The sequence below is a fragment of the Seriola aureovittata genome, chromosome 22 (genome assembly GCF_021018895.1).
Source record: "Seriola aureovittata isolate HTS-2021-v1 ecotype China chromosome 22, ASM2101889v1, whole genome shotgun sequence".
Taxonomy (NCBI): domain Eukaryota; kingdom Metazoa; phylum Chordata; class Actinopteri; order Carangiformes; family Carangidae; genus Seriola; species Seriola aureovittata.
In genome coordinates, this window is record NC_079385.1 from 2960979 (window position 1) to 2979596 (window position 18618).

The 18618-nt window shown below is 42.2% G+C and overlaps 1 protein-coding gene across 5 annotated transcripts in view; it reads left to right on the plus strand.

Annotated features, from left to right (window-relative positions):
• The first annotated feature begins 2112 nt into the window (after positions 1-2112).
• Positions 2113-18618, plus strand: part of sbf1 (SET binding factor 1) — a 66711-nt gene continuing 50205 nt past the window's right edge. For all 5 annotated transcript variants that reach the window (XM_056367081.1, XM_056367083.1, XM_056367082.1 and 2 more), the window contains exon 1: positions 2113-2318. In XM_056367081.1, coding sequence (XP_056223056.1) covers positions 2264-2318 — 55 coding nt within the window. In that variant the 5' untranslated portion in view covers positions 2113-2263. The remainder of the gene's footprint in view (positions 2319-18618) is intronic.

Sequence of the window (18618 nt, forward strand, 5' to 3'; positions counted from 1 at the left end):
AGGTCAAAGGTCGCAGCACAGGAAGTGTTGGAATTCTCTCAAGGCTGTTACAGTGGTGACAGCCAAGGACAGGCCACATGGTTGTCGGCCCTCAGGCCTGTCTCACATCCCGCTGACGTGCTATCTGCACATTCAAATTGACTCCATAGCAGCATGCCAATGCTTTCTGTAGCCATGGCATAATTCAAGATGTTCCGCAGACAAAAGTTCAACATTTTTCACATCTATATTTGTATTTATTTTTACCTTTGTTTGCCACTAAAAGCTGATACCAGAGTAAGGATTGTCAGTGGGGGAAAATAAATGAGATGAAAGAGATGGATGTTGGATGTTGGATGTTGGGAAATGGTTTGGCTACAGAAACTTGGATTAATGCTGCACAAGCAGTTTGGTGAAATATATCTCGTTGACATTTTATGTTTGTTGAAGCTATAAAAGGATGTTTCTGTTAACTAAAGTGCTCTGGCAAGGAGGCGGGAACTGTGGCTCAGTGTTGGACGTCTATAAAACCATGAGACTGACGACTCAATTAATGGCTGAACTTTAATTTAGGCCTGAACTATCCCTTTAATTGACTACATGTTTCCAACACATCACTCTACTAATTCCCCACCAAAACTCCCAACCAAAAAACGCACTTATTAAATTCCTGGATGCAACACAAGCCCATTATATTACAGTTAAACTTTTACAAACTCAAATAAACCCGACCACATTCTTTTCTGCCGCACAACGAAACACAAAAAATTCACACAAATCAATGAATGATCCCTTGTGTTAGGGGCTTTCACAATCATACATGGGACAATATGGTTTGTTTTTCATAGTTTGTGGTCAGACTTGAAATTGCCCCTGTGGTTACCAAAGAAAGAAAAGGTTCAAACTGCACCTCAACAAAGTGCCAAATTCAGCAGTTTCTGGTTGAGGAAGGGCGAGTTGTCTGACACCATGTTTCCCAACATGTGGGGCAGGATCCAAAGGGATTGCAGAGAAATCTGTGGGGCGTCACGAGATGATCAACAAGATAGAAAATGAAAATAACAGTTTTTTCTGTAATTGTTGCTTATTTAATGTGATATGTGGAGAAGTTTTACCTCTTTAAGCATCTAAAAAAAAAATTAAAATAAAACAATCTGATGAGGGAACATTTGGTTGAACTGCTTGAGCGCAACCTATGACATAGGGACACAATTAGACATTAGTTCACTTAAACGGTCATAAGGGAAGGAACCAATTATTATTTTTTATAACTGATTAATCTGCCAATTAGTTTCTCAATTAATAAATTAAGTTCAAGGACACCCTTTTAAATCGTTTGTTTTGTCTAATCTACCCTCTAAACCCTGGGGTGCACCTAATAAGTGACCGTCAGCTCAGGGACCCCTGTTGCACATCATACCCTCCCCTCTCCCCATGTTTTCGGTCTGTATCTCCACTGCTGCTGTCAAAAAAGGTGAAAAAATGCTAAAATAAATATACTAAAACACAAATATATTCAATTTACTATCACATAAGATAAGAAAAGTGGGGATTTCTCATAATGGAAAAACTGAACCCACAGAGGCTTGCCATTTTTGCATGAAAATAACAGTTAATCAATTATCAGAATAGTTAGATTCATTTTCTGTCTATTGACTAATCCTTTCATCTCTGCTTGTGTGGTTAACAAATGTCCATCATTCATCAGGTAAGTGGCAAAAGGTGGGATTTAAAAGGCATCATATACTCAGGGGGCTGTGAACTGCTAAAACAGGGACCATTGTCGAACAGTTGTCTCTGTGGAATAATACATATTATTTTGTAATCTACAGTAAACCCATGCTCTCTAATGAGAATCTGAGGTATAAAAAACAATCCCGGCCCTCTGAAAAAGAATATCTCCACTGGATTTTTGTGGGTCCACTTCAGTTTAGGGCTCCCGGATTCATCATCACCATTCACCCCTTAAGCGATGGCACAGTTAAAACTTCAATGGGGGTCTTTTTTTTAACAGTTTTGGGCAGACTCTTGGCCCCAGAGTTGGTTTTTGCTCCTCACATGGGACATTCTTGTCGAGCAGCCCCTCCCTGTACGTCCCTCAGTGCGCAGACTCGTGGCTCCGCTGTCAGGGCAAGGCAGTCTGACAGTATGGCGGCGGGGTGCAGCTGGAAGGATGCTACTGTCGCCCGTGATGTGTCTATCGCCGGCAGGACGTAAATGGACAATTGACGGCAAAAAGAGCAGAGGATTCAGCGAGAAAGGCCTGTCGCCGTAAGCTCCAAAGATGGCCAGGCTCGCCGACTACTTTGTGGTTATTGGCTACGACCTCGACAAGCGAGGTGGGTGCTTTAGTTAGCCTACGATGCTAGCATTAGCGGCGTATCATTAGCTGTGGGCAGACTGGAGGCTAGGAGGGAGGCGGGGACTGGCCGGTCGCCACTCGCAGCTGATCGACGCAAGGCGCTGTCAGCTCGGAGTTAGCAACGAACTGTAGGCCGGGGACGCGCAGGCCTCACTGGATTAGTGTACTTAAATGCTCGCCTGTCAGCTGGTGTCCCGCATTTCTGACGGGGGAGCGCAGTGAATGCACAGCCTCACTGCAGTGCTCAACTTCCAGACATGTTTTAGCTTCAGCAAAACAAACCGTTTCACTCTGTTGACAGCAAACTTGCTAAAAGCTAACGGTAGCCGGACAAGCTTGGGGGGTGGTGGTAGGGGGAGGAGGGGGGGTCTGTTTGGTCGACTGTGACCTTAAGACGGATTTATTCACCCGTTTCAGTTTGAGTTGTCTCTCATCTATAAGTGTTGCCGGTGCAGCTGCCGGGATTTTAAATCAGGATTTTTAAAGATGCTAGATAGCGACCTGTCAGTGTTGTGCCTGCAGGGTCCTGAACAGCTACTTGGGACAGTCAGTCCACGAAAACCCTGCAGATTTCCGCTTGGACTTGATTGAAAGCTTTTCAGAACTGGAAATCGATGCTTCTCGGCGGAGTTGCAGATTGTTTTCTTTGTTTGTGTTTTGAGTGGATTAACCCAGATGGCTTTGCCCCTCCCTGAACCCCCTTGGACCGGAGCTCTGTTCCCTTGTGTTGTTGGGACGGGGTTTGGACCGTTATCTGAGCCCCCCCCTTTCACCCTGAGCCTTGGCCTAGATCTGTGCAGTATAATGGCCCGTTTAATCATGAAATATTCATCCTGCCTATTCGATGGAGGCATGCAGCTTGTAACGTGGTGGAGCCTTTTATTTAGAGTGGATTTTTGCCTATGATTTATTCAGAAGAGGCAAATTGTAACATGACAAGCCCTCTGTGGCTAAAAGCAGGCAGAAAACCGGCTTTTATCTTGATGATGCTGGGCCAACATACATCACATTTCTCATTGCACGAATGCACTTATTGCATCTTGTATTTTTTCAGAAGGGGGCTGAATACAGGATGTTATAACGTGGACACTGCAAACTCTGCAGAAACTCTCCTTCCTGTTCTACCCTGCCTGAATGCAACGCAGAGCAGAACAAGCCTGTAAAAAGCATCTGGGAACCAGACAATAAAGCCACAGTGGCTTTAATGGATCAAGGCGCCCGTGCCTTGTAAAGCCAAACATTTAAGGGTGATGATGATTGCTGGTGTCTGCTGTTGCATTACTGTAACTTTATTCCATGCTTCTAGGTTCAAGTGTTTTGTTGTGTTGAACGTCTGCAGTAGCTGCTATTAGATTACTCCTATCATTATCATTGCAGCCAGTGACAAGCCTTTATTAACTTCCTAGCAGCCACTGCAGTTAGATCAATACGCTTCTGCTCAGTCTTTTTTTGATGATATCTTTTGCCCCTATAGGTTTGTCTGGTTCCTCAAACTTCAATGCCAAGCTCCAAAAAGAGATTAGCTGAAGATTTTAGCATTGCTTATATTGGCATGTTCCTGTTGAAAGCATGCTCACCAATCAACAATCAATGTCTGCTACAGTATCGGTGGGAGATGTGAGGGGGTGGAGATTTCTAATTTTTTGTGCATGTGTACAATGACCTTTTGGTTGTATTTTCATTTCTCCAGCTGTGGTGCTGCTGGCACTGAATAACTGTAAAGAAAACACTTGGCTGTGAGTCAAGAATGAACGGTCCTCAATCATAAGAATACCAGGAATTCTGCAGCACAGTGGAGTTTCCTCTTGTGTCTAAATATCTCATGCATCCTGTCTACGTGTTTGTGTGTGTGTGTGTGTGTGTGTGTGTGTTAGAGAGAGAGTCTGTGCTCGTTGCCACACAGTCGGTGGAATGTTTTTGCAAGCGTGGGCACTGACAGGTTTTCAGGACTAACATAATCGCGGCACATCTGCCTCTCAGAGCGCTGTCACTGACAGAAACCTCGTGGGTGTTTGCAAACAGAAGATCCTACTGGCAGAAGTGTGTCTTGCCTGCTTTTTTATGATTTTAGATGGAGCCTTTAAACAGCCAGCAACAGTTTGACTTGTCCAAAAGACACTAACCTGAGGCCAGAGCCTTGAATCATCCATTCACTGTCTCTCATTGTCTCTAAGGTGTCAGGTTGCTCACATTGTGCTCAACCTAGATGCTAAGCTCTACTTTTAGTGGATCTTATTTGGAGCCAAGATGGCTGCCTGTGAGTTGGGAAAAGTCCATAGTTGCTGGGGTGTGGTCCCCCTTGCAAGGGTCTCTATAGAAACACAGCATGTCACTGTATTTTGACAGCGGTTCCTCCACTTGGCTGAAGACCTGACGACCAATTAGATACACAGTGTGATGCCCAAACAGGAAAAAGAGGAGGGAACCCGAGAGAGACGAGAATCCAGTTTGCCCCCTTGTGCGTGTCTGAAAACCAGGAAAGGGGGCTTGTTTGGTTTTGTGTGTATCTGTGCGAGGCGCTCTCATTCAAGACAGTGCAGAGACACACACAAATACACAGATGCTAGCAAGCATACAGGCTCTATTGTAGCTCCATCTGTGCGCCTCCGGCGCTGTAGTTTGAGGGTGTTGGTCATTGCTGCGGCGGCTCTAAACAGAATGCAGGGTGGTTGTTTTCAGGCTGAAGTGAAAGCTCTGGCATACACATCCTCCACTGAAGCCCAGCCTCTTCTACACACACAAACACACACACCCCTACAGCTTGCTGTCGAGCCGGGACCATTCACAACATTAGAGGCCAGTGAGGACACAAAGAGGTGCTCGCAGGGCAGACGGAGCACAGATGTGGGCTGTTGTGTTTACAAAAAAAATACAATGTTGTCATGATTGTAGAGGTGTGACATTGTGATTTGCTATGATGTGTAAGACTTAATGGTGCTAAGATAGCAAAGAAAACAAAACAAAAGCCTCCAAGAAGTTTGTAACAGGACAGTTTTGTAGCATTGATTGTCGTGTCAGTTGGTTGTCAACTCTGTAAACAAAATAGTTTCATATTTCACTTTTGGCACCAGTTTTACTGCCATCTTTCTCAGTTTGACTCACAACATTTAACATTTGAAAACTGAGGCGTGTCAAAAAATAAAAACCCCTTAAACGTAGTTATTGAAAACAGTATTGTTTCGATATCCTTATTGAAACTCACGTACTACATCGGCTCTCATATTGAAAAGTTGCCCTTGTCTCTGTTCTTGTCCGCACCATTTGTATGCAGAACAGCTACTAGATATGTTAATTTATCACATCCAGTGTGAGATGTTTTAGGGTTGGGTAATATGTCTCAGGGTGTGTGAGGCCATTGTTGTCAATGTTGGAATTCAGTGAGCAGGATTAGTTTATGGCAATATCAGATTTTTATATATTTGTTGCTTGATTTGTCAGATATACAGTTTGGTGGATTGCATTTGTGTCTGGTTATTTTTTCCATAAACAGTTTATTTCATTTTTTACTCTATCACATATAGAGCTGGGCAATAGGGCCAAAAAGCTATCAATCACGCTACCAATAATTATTGATAATTTAAATAACCTATTTTCAACAAAGACTATTAGAAGAGACTCGAAGAAGTGAAGTATGCTTCCGTGTAGGTTATGTTCTTTTGTCATGCGGTGATGTGAATGATTGGTTGTCAATTGTAGCACGCTCCATTATCAAGGGATGTGATAGGCTGTTTATGAGGCTGGGAAGGAGCAAACTTGGGGTCTTGTTCATGCAACCATGAAACTATTGCACTTTCTATCAAACAACCATTCTCTCCGGTTGTATTGCTATTGTTTTATCAACGAGGCCTACTATCATAATATGTGTCTTTCAATGTAACGTGATGGAGGATTTTATCCATAACAGCCTCTCCTAAGATGCAAACATACTCAACATAGAAATGAGGCAGGCAACATTTTTTGTTGTATTTTTTGGGGGGAGCATTTTATGTCTTCATTAGGGGATCGACAGAAGAGAAATGACAGGAAATAAGGGAGGAAATGTGGAGTGATATGCGACATGCATGCAGCAACATTGTGATTCATGGTTTCCACCTAAAAACCTCTAGCCCCCCAAGGTGTCATGAACAGGATGAATTTCTTGAAATGTTTGAACATAAATAAAAAATTCAATTTAGAGTTTCTGAAGCGCTGAAGTGGGGATTTCCATCATCATGACAACGCTATGACTAAACTATGTGGGTGCCTTTCATACTGAGACGAAAGTGAAATTGTACATGAAGCTACATCAGGATCAGAGGGTGACTACAATCCTCTCCTGAGTAGAGAGGAGTGTGTGTGATGCTGCCAGCAGTGCCTGCTTGCGGGCAGCCACTTCCTCCATCGCTCCAGAGCGGGGCTGCAGTCTTTCAGGCCCTCCAGAAATAGCCCTCACAATCTGCCTTTCATAGAGGGACCGAGTGACGCTGGGTCGTGGCAGTGCACTGAGGCTTGTGTGTTGGCGTGACCTGCTCTACCGCCTGCCACTCAGATGGCTGCCTGAATGTTTGTGGCTGTCTCTGTGTGTTTGCTGCGTTACCACGGCAATGTTAAACCCCCCCCCCTTGTGGGCTGCGGGTTGTGATGAGCATACTGACCACTGGGCTTTATATATTTTGGGCTGAAGTTAACTGTGGCGGTATTTTGTCTTAATATGCAGTAGCTTTAAATGTTTTGGTATTTGTATTTGTAAGAAGCAAAAACCATCTCAATGTAGTTTTACATCTCGTCTCTCAGGCTTCTCTCTGGAACTCTAAGAGAGGAGGCTCTGATCCTCTCTTCTGATTGGCTGACTGTTTTCTGAGTGGTCCAATAAAAATATAGCAGATTTCAGGTAAACACTCAGAGAAACCAAATCCTGCAAGGTTGGATGGTGGGTCCAGGTGAGCATGGCTTTGGTCATGGCTGAGAGCGGTGGCTGCTTTGTTGTGACATCACAAAGTTACAGAAGTCCTGACGGGTGGTTTTAAGGCTCAGTTTGCTGTGTGCATTTCTCTGTGGACTAAGCGATTTGATACTTTTACAGTATTAATATAGAATGTAGACCTGCTTTATAATCAAACAACACATGGGCATCTTCCTTTATACTATATGGGACTAAAAAGACAAAAAAATAATATCATAAATCATGATTGAAAAAAAAAAGGTACCATTTGCAGCTTTTACAGACAGCTGGTCCAGGAGAAACCATCACACATCTCTCTTGTGATGTTACACTAGTCCTAGTGTGTGTGTGTGTGTGTGTGTGTGTGTGTGCGTGCGTGCGTGCGTGCGTGTGTGTGTGTGTGCGTATGTGTGTGTTTGTTTGCGTGCCTGCCTGCCTGCGTGCGTGCGTGCGTGCATGCATGCATGTGTCTGTATTACAGCAGAGTCCGTCTGCTGTGCTGAATGCTTGTTATTCATGAGGGAGCCGATGGCCCCAGGGCCCCAAAGCTGCCCCCATTCCCTCATTCCCAGTACACTGATATAGAGAAGTTTGTGTGTGTGCGCACATGCACTCTTGGGGTAGAGATGCACATACATGCTTCTACACATATGTTTCTTTACACAAACAGAGCATGTAGATCTCTTCTGTCAGCAGACACTTGTTCTCCTGTCAGATACGATATAGGCAGATCATAATGCTGAGGCTGTGTAGGTCAACTCCTCATTTGTTTGTCTGTTACTAAGTAAATGTGCTCTGCACCCAAGGGGGGGCAACAAATGGTTTGGTCTTATGCCCTAGATTTACATTGAGAAAAACAAAGTTCAAGTAGTCAGTGTGCAGATTTAAGAATAATTGCAATTAAAATCATATTTCCTGTTCTTAAGGTGGTCTTCATCAAAGGTGTCTGTTTGTATACATTCTTTTTGTTATTTACTACCACACAGGACATTTTACACTTAAATATGGAGACATATTTTAACACATTGGATATATTTAGGACTGAAAACACAAACATATTCATGTAAACATGGTTTGTAAGTGTGAGGGGGCGTTAGGGATGCCCTCCTCCTTAGTGCTTTGATAGTTTCCCTGGAATTCAGAGAATGTCTCTGTCCCCTCTCAGGACAAAGGCTGAGTCAGTGCTGCTCTCCGGCAGCCTGGAGGTGCCAAGTGAGCGATCATTCAAATCCCCAAGGGGTGATTCCAGCGTGTCCGGAACCGTTTTGATCTGAAGATAGGGGGGTTGTTAGGATTAATAGGGTTGGTTGTTGGAGGCTGGTTAGCTGCCGTGGTAACCAGATCACTGTAGCACCCTGTTTGAGCAATGCTAACTCTTAGAAAAGGGCTATAGACTTTATATGGATGTGACAAGCATCTCCTCTCTTACTATGTATTTATTCATTAGAATTATCAATAATAAGTGTTTTCTTATTTATTTTTTATTATGCTCCTTTTTTCTTTAAAGTGCATCTTACACATCTTCCTTCCATCATATCAGCTCAATGAAAAACTGACTGATACTCAGTCCTTCTTGAAAGACTCAAAGTCAACTTGAGATTTATTTCAGTCGAATTGTAATATTTACAATAATAATATTTACCCTTTGCTAGGCCATTCAGTTTCCACTAATTCTCTCTGTGGTGTCTACATAAATGCATCAGAAATCCTGGCTGAGTGACTGATGGTAGAAGATTAAGTCTCCTCTTTATTCAGATGGCCACTAGGTCAAATCTGTCTTTCAGAAATATAAAGGAAATCTGCCTCTAAGACACCCACTGTGCCGGCTCTAATCTTATGTGTGGCCTGTGATTGGGTTGAATATTCAGATTAAAGGAGTGCCAGTGGTCTGGACCTGGCTTGATACTGTAATGTATTTATGGCACATCAGAAATAGGTCTGTGTTAAAGGTTATTTAGATTACTGTTGCAGCCCAGGTCTATATATTGGTGGTACACTCCTGGTTGTCAACTGCTAAGACTGTGAGAGAAGACTAAAATATTATATCATGCTGAAGTTTTTAATTTATTTGTACGGATATGAACCTGTAGATTAGGCCTTTCTCATGTCATCTTTAAATAAAAATAACAAACAGTACGTGAAAGTGCAGACTTTGTTGAACACTTGAAGTGAGTTAAATGTTATTGGATTAAAATAAGGGCTACAGCAGCGCAAAGGTAAATGCACACAGAGAGAAATGAAATGTACACATTGGTCTGATTTAGGAGGAGCATTGTAATAAATGTTTGACTCAAGCAATATCTCTTGTACACAAGTACATCCACAACATTGTGATGAGGCAATTTTGAGGAGATTCTTCTCAAGCCATGAGATTTCAAATGAAATGAAATTTTCTTCCTGGCCGTGTGTGGTCAAACAGGAATGCAAGGTGGTGGGTCCTGGGCGCACTGACTGTATCTCGGCATCTTCAATCAGTATGTAGGAGCATCAGTGCAAGCTGAGGTGGAATATAAATCAGAGGGTTTGGTTGTTATATATCGGAGAGTCTGGTTGCACCCGGGTGAATATAGTCCCATTGCAGCTATTCAGCTACTTACAAGTGTATGGAACGTGCAGTTGCTGCCAAAGTGCCTCATTTTTTGCACTGCTTTTTAATACAGTGTTGAGGAGCTGCTGTAATCCAACAGATTACCAGTCATAATGGAACAGTTTGATATGTGCCTAGTGTCGTTTGCATGTGATTTAATAAGCAGTAAGTAAGTGAAATAATAAGTTAACAGTAGACGGCTGTGTGTACACTGGCACTGGGCTCTGCTGCGACACTTCTCAATTCAGATGGCGCAGTATCTGTCCTGCTGCCACACACAATAAATAAACACAATAAATGTTAATTTTTATGCAGATTTAAATGGCTCTAGTTGCTGGGAGTGATTAATTAGAATGGTTTATACACATTTTAAGCTTTATTCCATCACTGCTGCACATTTGTTCCAAGTATTTAGTTTGCTCTCTTGATAAAAGCAGATTGACACTGTGCCAGAAACAGACATAAGATCTGAATCCAGTGGAACACCTTTGGGACGTGGAGGAACAGGAGATTGGCAGCGTGAATGTGCAGCTGACACATCTGCAGAAATGAGGTGATGCATTCATGTCAACAAGGAGCAGAGTCTCAGGGGAGGGTTTCCAACATGTTGTGTAATCCATGACATGAAGAACTGAGGCTGTTTGAGAGCAAAGGGAGGAACTACACAGTGTTATTAGGATGTCTATTTAAAAGTGTGTATTTTGGGATTCCAAATATAAAAAGAAAAAAGTAATTTGCCTAGAGATTCAGCCCAAATCTTACTGTCTGCCTACATTGTATTGCTGTCACTTGGCCTGCTTCCTGTCTGGTTATGAGAAACACACGCATGTTGGCTATTGGTTTCCCAAGTAACAAGATGTCATTTCCGGGCTGTGTGTGGGTGACTGCTGTGGTAGGATAAAGAGTATTCAGGGTTAATTTGCGACTGAAATCAGTCTGACACAGTCTGTAGTAGAGCTGATAGAAGAGGAAAGAGGAGTGTTTGGTTGAAATTATTAGACAGAGGGAAGTGTGTTGCTGAGTAAAGACAAAGGTCTGTGCGACAGAAGATAAATTGTGATTGAGTTCTTTAGCCCACAGCTGTCATGTTTCCTGTTGCAGTATTCTGGGGTAGCACACGGAAGTCTTGTTTGCATCTTGTTCTTGAGAAACTGCTTGCAATCATACCACGTTTCCTTCATTTCATTGTGTCTGTAGTAGATAACCAGATTTATTAATATAGCCACATCCTTTTGTCTACTGCTACTGTTCTCCTCTTAATCAGCTGGTCGCTCTTCGGTGTGTTTTGCAGCTAGAGTTTTTCAAAATGCTGGCAACATCTTTACCCCCTTGTCCACTTGAAGCTTTTTTTTTAGAGCCGCAAGACAGGACATCATCTGTGACAGCATCGTGTCAGCATGCAAGCCATGTGCCTTCATCATCATGTGATTGTCATGCTGATGAGTCCTAGATACTGCCCTCAACTTATGTCACCCTGATCCTGTCACTTTTGAATGTCACATCAACCTTAGTGGCAAATTTTGCCAGCTCCTCGCACATGGGCAATCATGCATACTTCATAGAGGATGACTTACAAAGGTTTCCTGACCTCTTCGTGACCTTTTTTCTTGACATTTTACATGTGCAACATTTATTTCAGTAAAAGACTGATTTGAATTATTTCTACAGATGCTGCTCTTTCCTTCCTTGCTTTACTCCACTGAAACCTCACTGAGGTATTGGTGCCTTTTGTGCCAATTTAGAGTATGCTCGTTGTACTAATGGACCCTAATGATCCATAAACTATGCTAAAGATGTAATTTGAGATGCATTTTTTACAGGGTTTAGCTGTGGTTTTTAGTGAGACACGTCTCTCAAAAAGAGAAACAAGTCAGGAGTAAACTGTGTTGCGTCTGTTACAGACCGAAATTGTGTTGAGCTGGTGCTTAGGCTACGTCCACACAACTATGTTTTTCTTTTAAAAGCGTTTTAAAGGCATCTCTTATCCCATGTTTCCTCCTGGCATCCACACTACTCCAGAGTTTTCGAGGCCCTAAAACAGAGACTTTTTGAAACACTACTGGTCCCGTTTTAGTCTGAAAACTCCAGGGTTGTGTTGTTTTCTGGACGGGAAAAACTGAGACCTTTAGAAATGATGCCGTAGACTCCCACTGTCGCTCCCTGATTGACTCTCGTCAGCCTCGACTACTAGTGTTGAATGCAACGTGTTAATGAATTCCAAGTGTTACTGACCTTTTTGTCTTTTGCTGTCTTTGCTGTTGTTCACTTAAATTCTGCAACACTACAACTGTCTTTGTTGTTCCGCCTTAGTAGAATTTTGTAGGAATGCCGCAATCATGTTTTTTGCCACTGATACCAATCATCTATGAGTGAGATCGGCTGATACCGATCATTTTTTTGCATGCATTGCAGATGGCGTCTCACACATTTTGTAAAAGTTCCACACGCCTGACACGTTGTTTTGTTTTGATGGCCTGTCACACACTGACACACAGCACACTACACTGCACACAGGTTCTAGCCACAGACACCAGAGTATTAACCACAGGTGATCCGTTTTAAGGTGATCGTGACTAGAAGCATTAATGCCATTTACCAATCACGTGTTTTGAATGAAAATCGTCCGATAATGATCGGTGGCCAATGAATCAGGACATGCCTATTATTTTGTGTGGATAATCAACAGCAGAGTAGACGGTGTTCTTCCTGTTTACACCGGCTCACGTACGCCGTGCGTTTTCAGACGTGTTTAGTCTATACTTAAATTGTTTTCGATTGAGAACTCCATTTTAAAATGAAAACGTAGTAGTGTGACGTAACCTTAGTTAAGACTGTCAGCCTCTGTATTAATTCACTGCTGTTCATTGTGACTCCTGTGTCTGCTGGGGCTGAGGGTGATCGCTGCATGAGTTCAGAGTCTTGTCACTGTTGTTAGATGCTGCCTTTTAACCACAGTATAAATGTGATTAAATGTGTGTGATTAATTGACCTCAATGTTAACACCAGTATGCTCATAATGCAGCAGTGCAATGGTGCTTATGAACCTGCTTGGATTCTCCCTCACACTGACAGTTAACTTCATGAGGTGATAACATTTGAATATTTTTGCAGTATTTTTGCTACATTGTCTGATAGCTAATCAAATCAATGCAAAATAGTTCTCGTCAGAGTCACAAGCACCCTCCTGCTTAACTGCCTGTTATGCAGCTTTACTCAAAACCATAGTGTGAAACCTCAGCGTTTAAGACCGGTTCGCACCAGCGAGTGATGATCAGGGTTGCTAACTGACAGGTAGCAAACTGTTAACTCTATTTATTAAGAGGATGTATTTATACCATTGACCCCCATCTCATCACTGTCTGCAGATTATGCCTCTGCTGCGGCACACTTTATACTCCGATAGAGGAAGTTAAATAGAAGTGGACAGAAGAGGACACGGCTAATAAGTTATGATTGCTTCCTGTATTTTGGAATCTGTGGTTCTTCCCTCTAAATTTCAGTGCTGTCGAAACAGCTGGCTATTAGTCATCGGTGAGAATTTGTGTTTCAAAGTTCATCAAAGTTTAACTCAATGAAGAAAATGTACTTTTCCCACCACAAGCAAATCCACTGAGTGTAGTGATTCTAAGGAAATGAATGAATCTTACCAAAAAATGTTCCATTTTTAAAGTTGTTGAGACTGTACTTCTTTGTACTTTGACATATTTCAATAAGTCACTTATTTTGGTGGCTAAACTTCTGTATTAGGGAATATTATTGCAGAAACTGGCTCAATGATTGTGGTTAAATTCATACTAACATAATTTTCTCAGATAGCTGGCATAAATACTGATGGCATTTTCAATTTTATTTCCAGCGAGCTTTGTTGAGGAAATTAAATTGTGCAAACTAGTGTACTAATACACAATTTATGACAATGATCTGAATGACTAAACTAGCCGAGGTCTGTGTTCAGTGGAAGTTGAATCCTGGACTTGATCCAGAAACACTGCTCAGTGACAGGAGAGTATGTGACCAGTGTTCAGTGAGCACTGGCAGGTTTCCTCACTCTGTTGAGTCCATTTGGTGCCTCAGGCTAAAGCAGAGGACAGCCAACTGTAGATGCTGAGGCAAATTGAGAAGAAGTCATGTTATTAATCATCAGTGTGTGAAGTTTCAATGTAAGTTTGGTCTGAAGCAAACGACTTCCCTAAACTGAGATGACTGAGTCACTCTGGCTGCTGAGCCGTTCTCTGAGGCTATTCCCTCTCCTGAAAAGCCTCTCCTTTTTGTTTTGGGGGTGTGGGTGGTGGGGGATTAGTTTTGCAGGAAGGATGTGAGTTTACTGAAGAGCTTTTGCGCAGAAAAGAAAATGCCCCATGTTGTTTCCAGGGTAACCTTCTGTCTGGTTCCTTAACAGCAGCTTTGCTGGGCCAGTAGATTTTAAACATGGGTTGGCTCATTAATTTATGTAGGCTTATCACCTTTGCTGTCATGTTACACCAAATTTAACCGGCTCTAAATGTCAAGTGTTACCTATTGATGTGATGTGCTGATCTGAGGAGGTCAGTGACATAAGACCGTATCATGTTTCCTCTGACCCAATGAGATGCTTCGGTCTGTAGCTGCAGTGCTGCTTTTAATCAGAGTGAGTCATACTCCTTCATATTGCACAACAAGACTGTCCTGCGTGTATGTGTGTGTCTGTGTTGCTGTGTGTATCAGATAGTGCACGAGTGAGTGCCTGGGTATTCATGTGTAAATGAATGTGTGTGTGTGTGTAAGAGCAAGCTGGGTGGACAGCAGAGAGAGCGCTGTCGGGGGGTGTGGTGTAGAGCCTCTACATAATGATGTCATAGTTTTGTGTGTTTTCAGCCAAAGGCGTCTGCTCTGAGTGTCTGATGCTATCTTAATGCAATGCAGTGCAGTTATGTTGCTTCAAGTTACTAAATTAAACTAATGATGCGGTAATGTCGTTAAATGTAAGCACATAATTGTATTATTATAAAGTAGAAAAAGTGTAATGGCGGCACAACAGTGCCTCAGTAAAAGGTTGTTTTTAAGTTGTAAGTGGACGTCCAATCTCAACATGTTATGCAGCAGTGAGATTGCTTCAGAACAGATGTTAAACCTCATTTTGTACAATCTTTCAAATGTGCACACAAACAAAAGTGCACGGAAACACACAAGGCTCAGAGCTCTTTTGTCCTAACTGCTGCAGTCGCTGTGGAAACTGCCTGATGTCGTGTCACTGTGGTTTGGAAGCCTGCAAACAAGAAGCTGCGGCCTGGTTGAGCACCAAGAGCATGACACACACACACACACACACACACACACACGTTGCTACACACTAATTTCAACTCTGACTACAATTATTCAGTGATCACATGACCAGATGGTCTCCTTCCATCCTGTGTCAGGGAGCCTCACTGCTAGTAGTCAACAGTGTGAGGAGTCATCACCAGCCACAAATGCACACACACACAGACTCGCAACCACTACATATGACCCACATTGCCTCCCTTACTCCCACCGTTCATGGCCTCCAGCCCTGTCTCTCTCTTTTCCATTTCTTTTTTTTGGTAACCTTTATTTGACCAGATTAGCTTGGTAAGCTTAGTTTGTTTATTATTTCTAAGAGGCAGCCTGCTTAGTTCAGACTGTGAGCCGTGGTTGATCAGTTGCTCTGTTCTGGTTGATTGTGGCTGGTGTTAGGCTCTGATTGTATCTGTGGTAATGGTAGATTTTCTGGTCATCATTAATGACAAATTACTGTTTATAACAGCCTGAAAATTAAGTGCTCTTTTGCTTATAATGTTTCTTGGTTTCTTGTTTTGCCAGAAGTCAGAATTAGGGTTTGAAACTGAAGAGTTAAAAATCATAATTAAAATCACTAAAATGTTTTAGAAATCTTTAACAGAATAAATGCAAATTAGATTTTTCTTATAAATTAAAAAGGTTTATTTATAATGCTGTTTTAAGAGGCGCAGGATAGTAATGACAGCTGGGGTAGTACTAACGTTTGCCAACTAGTGGTGTTAGCTCAAATGCTAGCTGCAGTTCGCTGTTTGCGACACAACTTTTTTTTTATGAAAACAACACTGTAATAATCGTTAATGAGTTAGCTAACTGAACTAACTGGCTAATTATTTGTTCAGTTTATTAATCCCATACTCCGCTGGTTTGAACAAAATGACTGGTTGTGTTTGGGAAAACCAGGAAGTGTGGCTGCTGCTGAGTTCATCAGAGGAGGAAAAGCCTGTTCACAGTCTTCTCATTGACAGAGTGTGTGGTTGCTCAGCACTGTAGGAATTGAATGCACTAATTGTGACTTGCTGGTTGTGTTGCTTAAACTGTGAAGACACAGCTGCTGTTTGTTCCCTTGTTCCCTCCAATACAAAACAGGGTGGACAAAATAACAGAAACACGAGGCAACATAGTGAAGTCGCTGCACAGAAGTTCTGTGTTTTGATTACCAGACACGACAGCAGGGCTGGTATTGTTTTCACCTTGTGTGTGTGCCTCATCATGGTCCTGAAGCAGGATCTACCACAGATATAGTTTTGAAAACTTTGGCACTCTGTCTGTGGACAGATTTTGTCAGTCTACTAACGTAACAACCGTGTGTTATACAGTCAGTTGACAGTTGACATCAAACTGAAGGCCCAGTTCGAAGATGGGTGTGATCTGACCCATGAGCACTGAGTAGTCATGTAATAATACAGTAATATCTACTAACGACTCATGGCTCAGAACGTCAACACATTGACAGGCGACGCAGCTGTTTGATCCACTGCGAGGTGGTCTCTAGTTTAACACCTGTCAGAGGTGTTAAATCAGGTCAGTGGTCGTTGTGGCTTGTGACCACTGTTTTTATTGTTGATGCTGTTTTTAGATATTTGTCTTGCTTTTTGTTGTCGTAACTTTGGAGACATTTACCCTTGTGGGATAAGATGAGAAGACAGTTTGAGTGTGGTGTGTGTGGTGTTTGCATGAGCTTTTATGAGGGAACAGTCGCTCTAGAAAGTATTTAGACTACATAACTTTTTATACCCTTTGTTGTATTATAGATTACATTTTGAATTGATAAAAGCTACTCTCAGTAACTCCTAGTGACAAAGTTGAATTTTTTTTATGATTTTTTGCAAATCTATGAAATATCAAAAACTGAAATCTCCCATTTACAAAAATATTCAGACAGTTAAGTCAGTACTTTGTCGAAGCCCCTTTGGCAGCAGTTACAGATCTTAGTCTTCTTGGTCTCTACAAGCTTTGCAAACTTGGATTTGGGCAGTTTTTCACATTCTTCTTGGCTGATCCTCTCAATTGGAGTCAGATTGGATGGGAAGCGTTGGTGAGCTGCCATCTACAGGTCTCTTCACACATGTTCTATGGAGTTTAAGTCTGGGCCACACAAGGACAGAGACTTGTCCTGAATTCACTCCACTGTTGTCTTGGCTGTCTGTTTCAGTCTCAGTTTGCATGCACGCTGTGTGATGGCTTTGTTTTTTCAGTGTGAACTGTGGGACATTACATACACAGGTGTGTGCTTTTTTTAAAGCATACACACCGAGCATTTTGTTAGAAACACATGGCCTGTGCACCTGCTTATTCATGCCGTTATCTAATCAGCCAACCATGTGGCAGCAGTGCAGTGCATAAATGCAGGTAAATATAGATCAGGTGCTTCAGTTAATGTTCACATCAAACATCAGAATGAGGAAAAAATGTGATCTCAGAGACTTTGACCGTAGGTTGATTGTTGGCAGAGCCAAAAACATAAACACACAGTCAGCAACAGTTCATGAAATGCACAGCTCGGCTGTTCTGGAGAAAATAAAACGCAAGATTAACTGACAGTGATTGAAAGCGAAACTTGGGGTCCATGGTCATATCCTGAATCTTAGATTCAAGGATATATACAGAAGGAGGAAATCATGTAAATCAGGAAGAGGATGCAACAACAATCTGTTGTCAACAAGACATTGTGCAAAACCATGATAGTCATCAATATCTGGCGCATAAGGAAAAGCCTGTAAAGGAAACTGACAGCCTTCCAGTCACTAACCTGCTGTTATTACACATCAAGTCTGGCTGACAGCTGGATGTCACGTCCCTGAAACGCCACTCCACTTGGTTCACATTCCTCTCACACTGCAGACTCATTGTGAGCCTTTGGAAACCATTGTCTTACATCATCAGCAGCTCTGTTATGCGGTCATGCTTACATACTGCTCACTACTTCCTAAACAGTAGCTCTTTGCTGAGCTCTAAGGTTTTTCTCTTGCTGCTCACACACACCCAGTGTGGATGTTTGCCAAATCCTTTTTTACCCTGGGCTGTATGAATGTATTTAAAAGGTAATAATTGACTTTAATTGTTACTAATTTTTGTGGTAAGAGGAACACATTATTTCTGCACTTATGACATCTAAGATCAAAATGAGGACTGTGTTCAACAACTACAGCAGGATGAGTAATTACTAGATTAGTCTGAGGCTCCGGTTTGTTGAATAAAACATGAGTAAAAATGTCTCAACCTCCAAATTCAAACCTGCAGGAAACATTTTAAAAGTTCAAAGTAAAATCACAATCAACCACGGAATGATTGGTTATTATATGTCTGTGCATGACTGCTGCATGTGGTGCCTCTTTTGCACAAAGCCTGCTGGAGATTAGCCAGGTCTAGTGTTATTCAGCTGGATGTGAGTGGAAAGCAGCGGGTGTAACATGGAGGAGACTCATATGAAACGACAATTTAGCCTGATTCAGCTCCTGTCATTGTGGTACA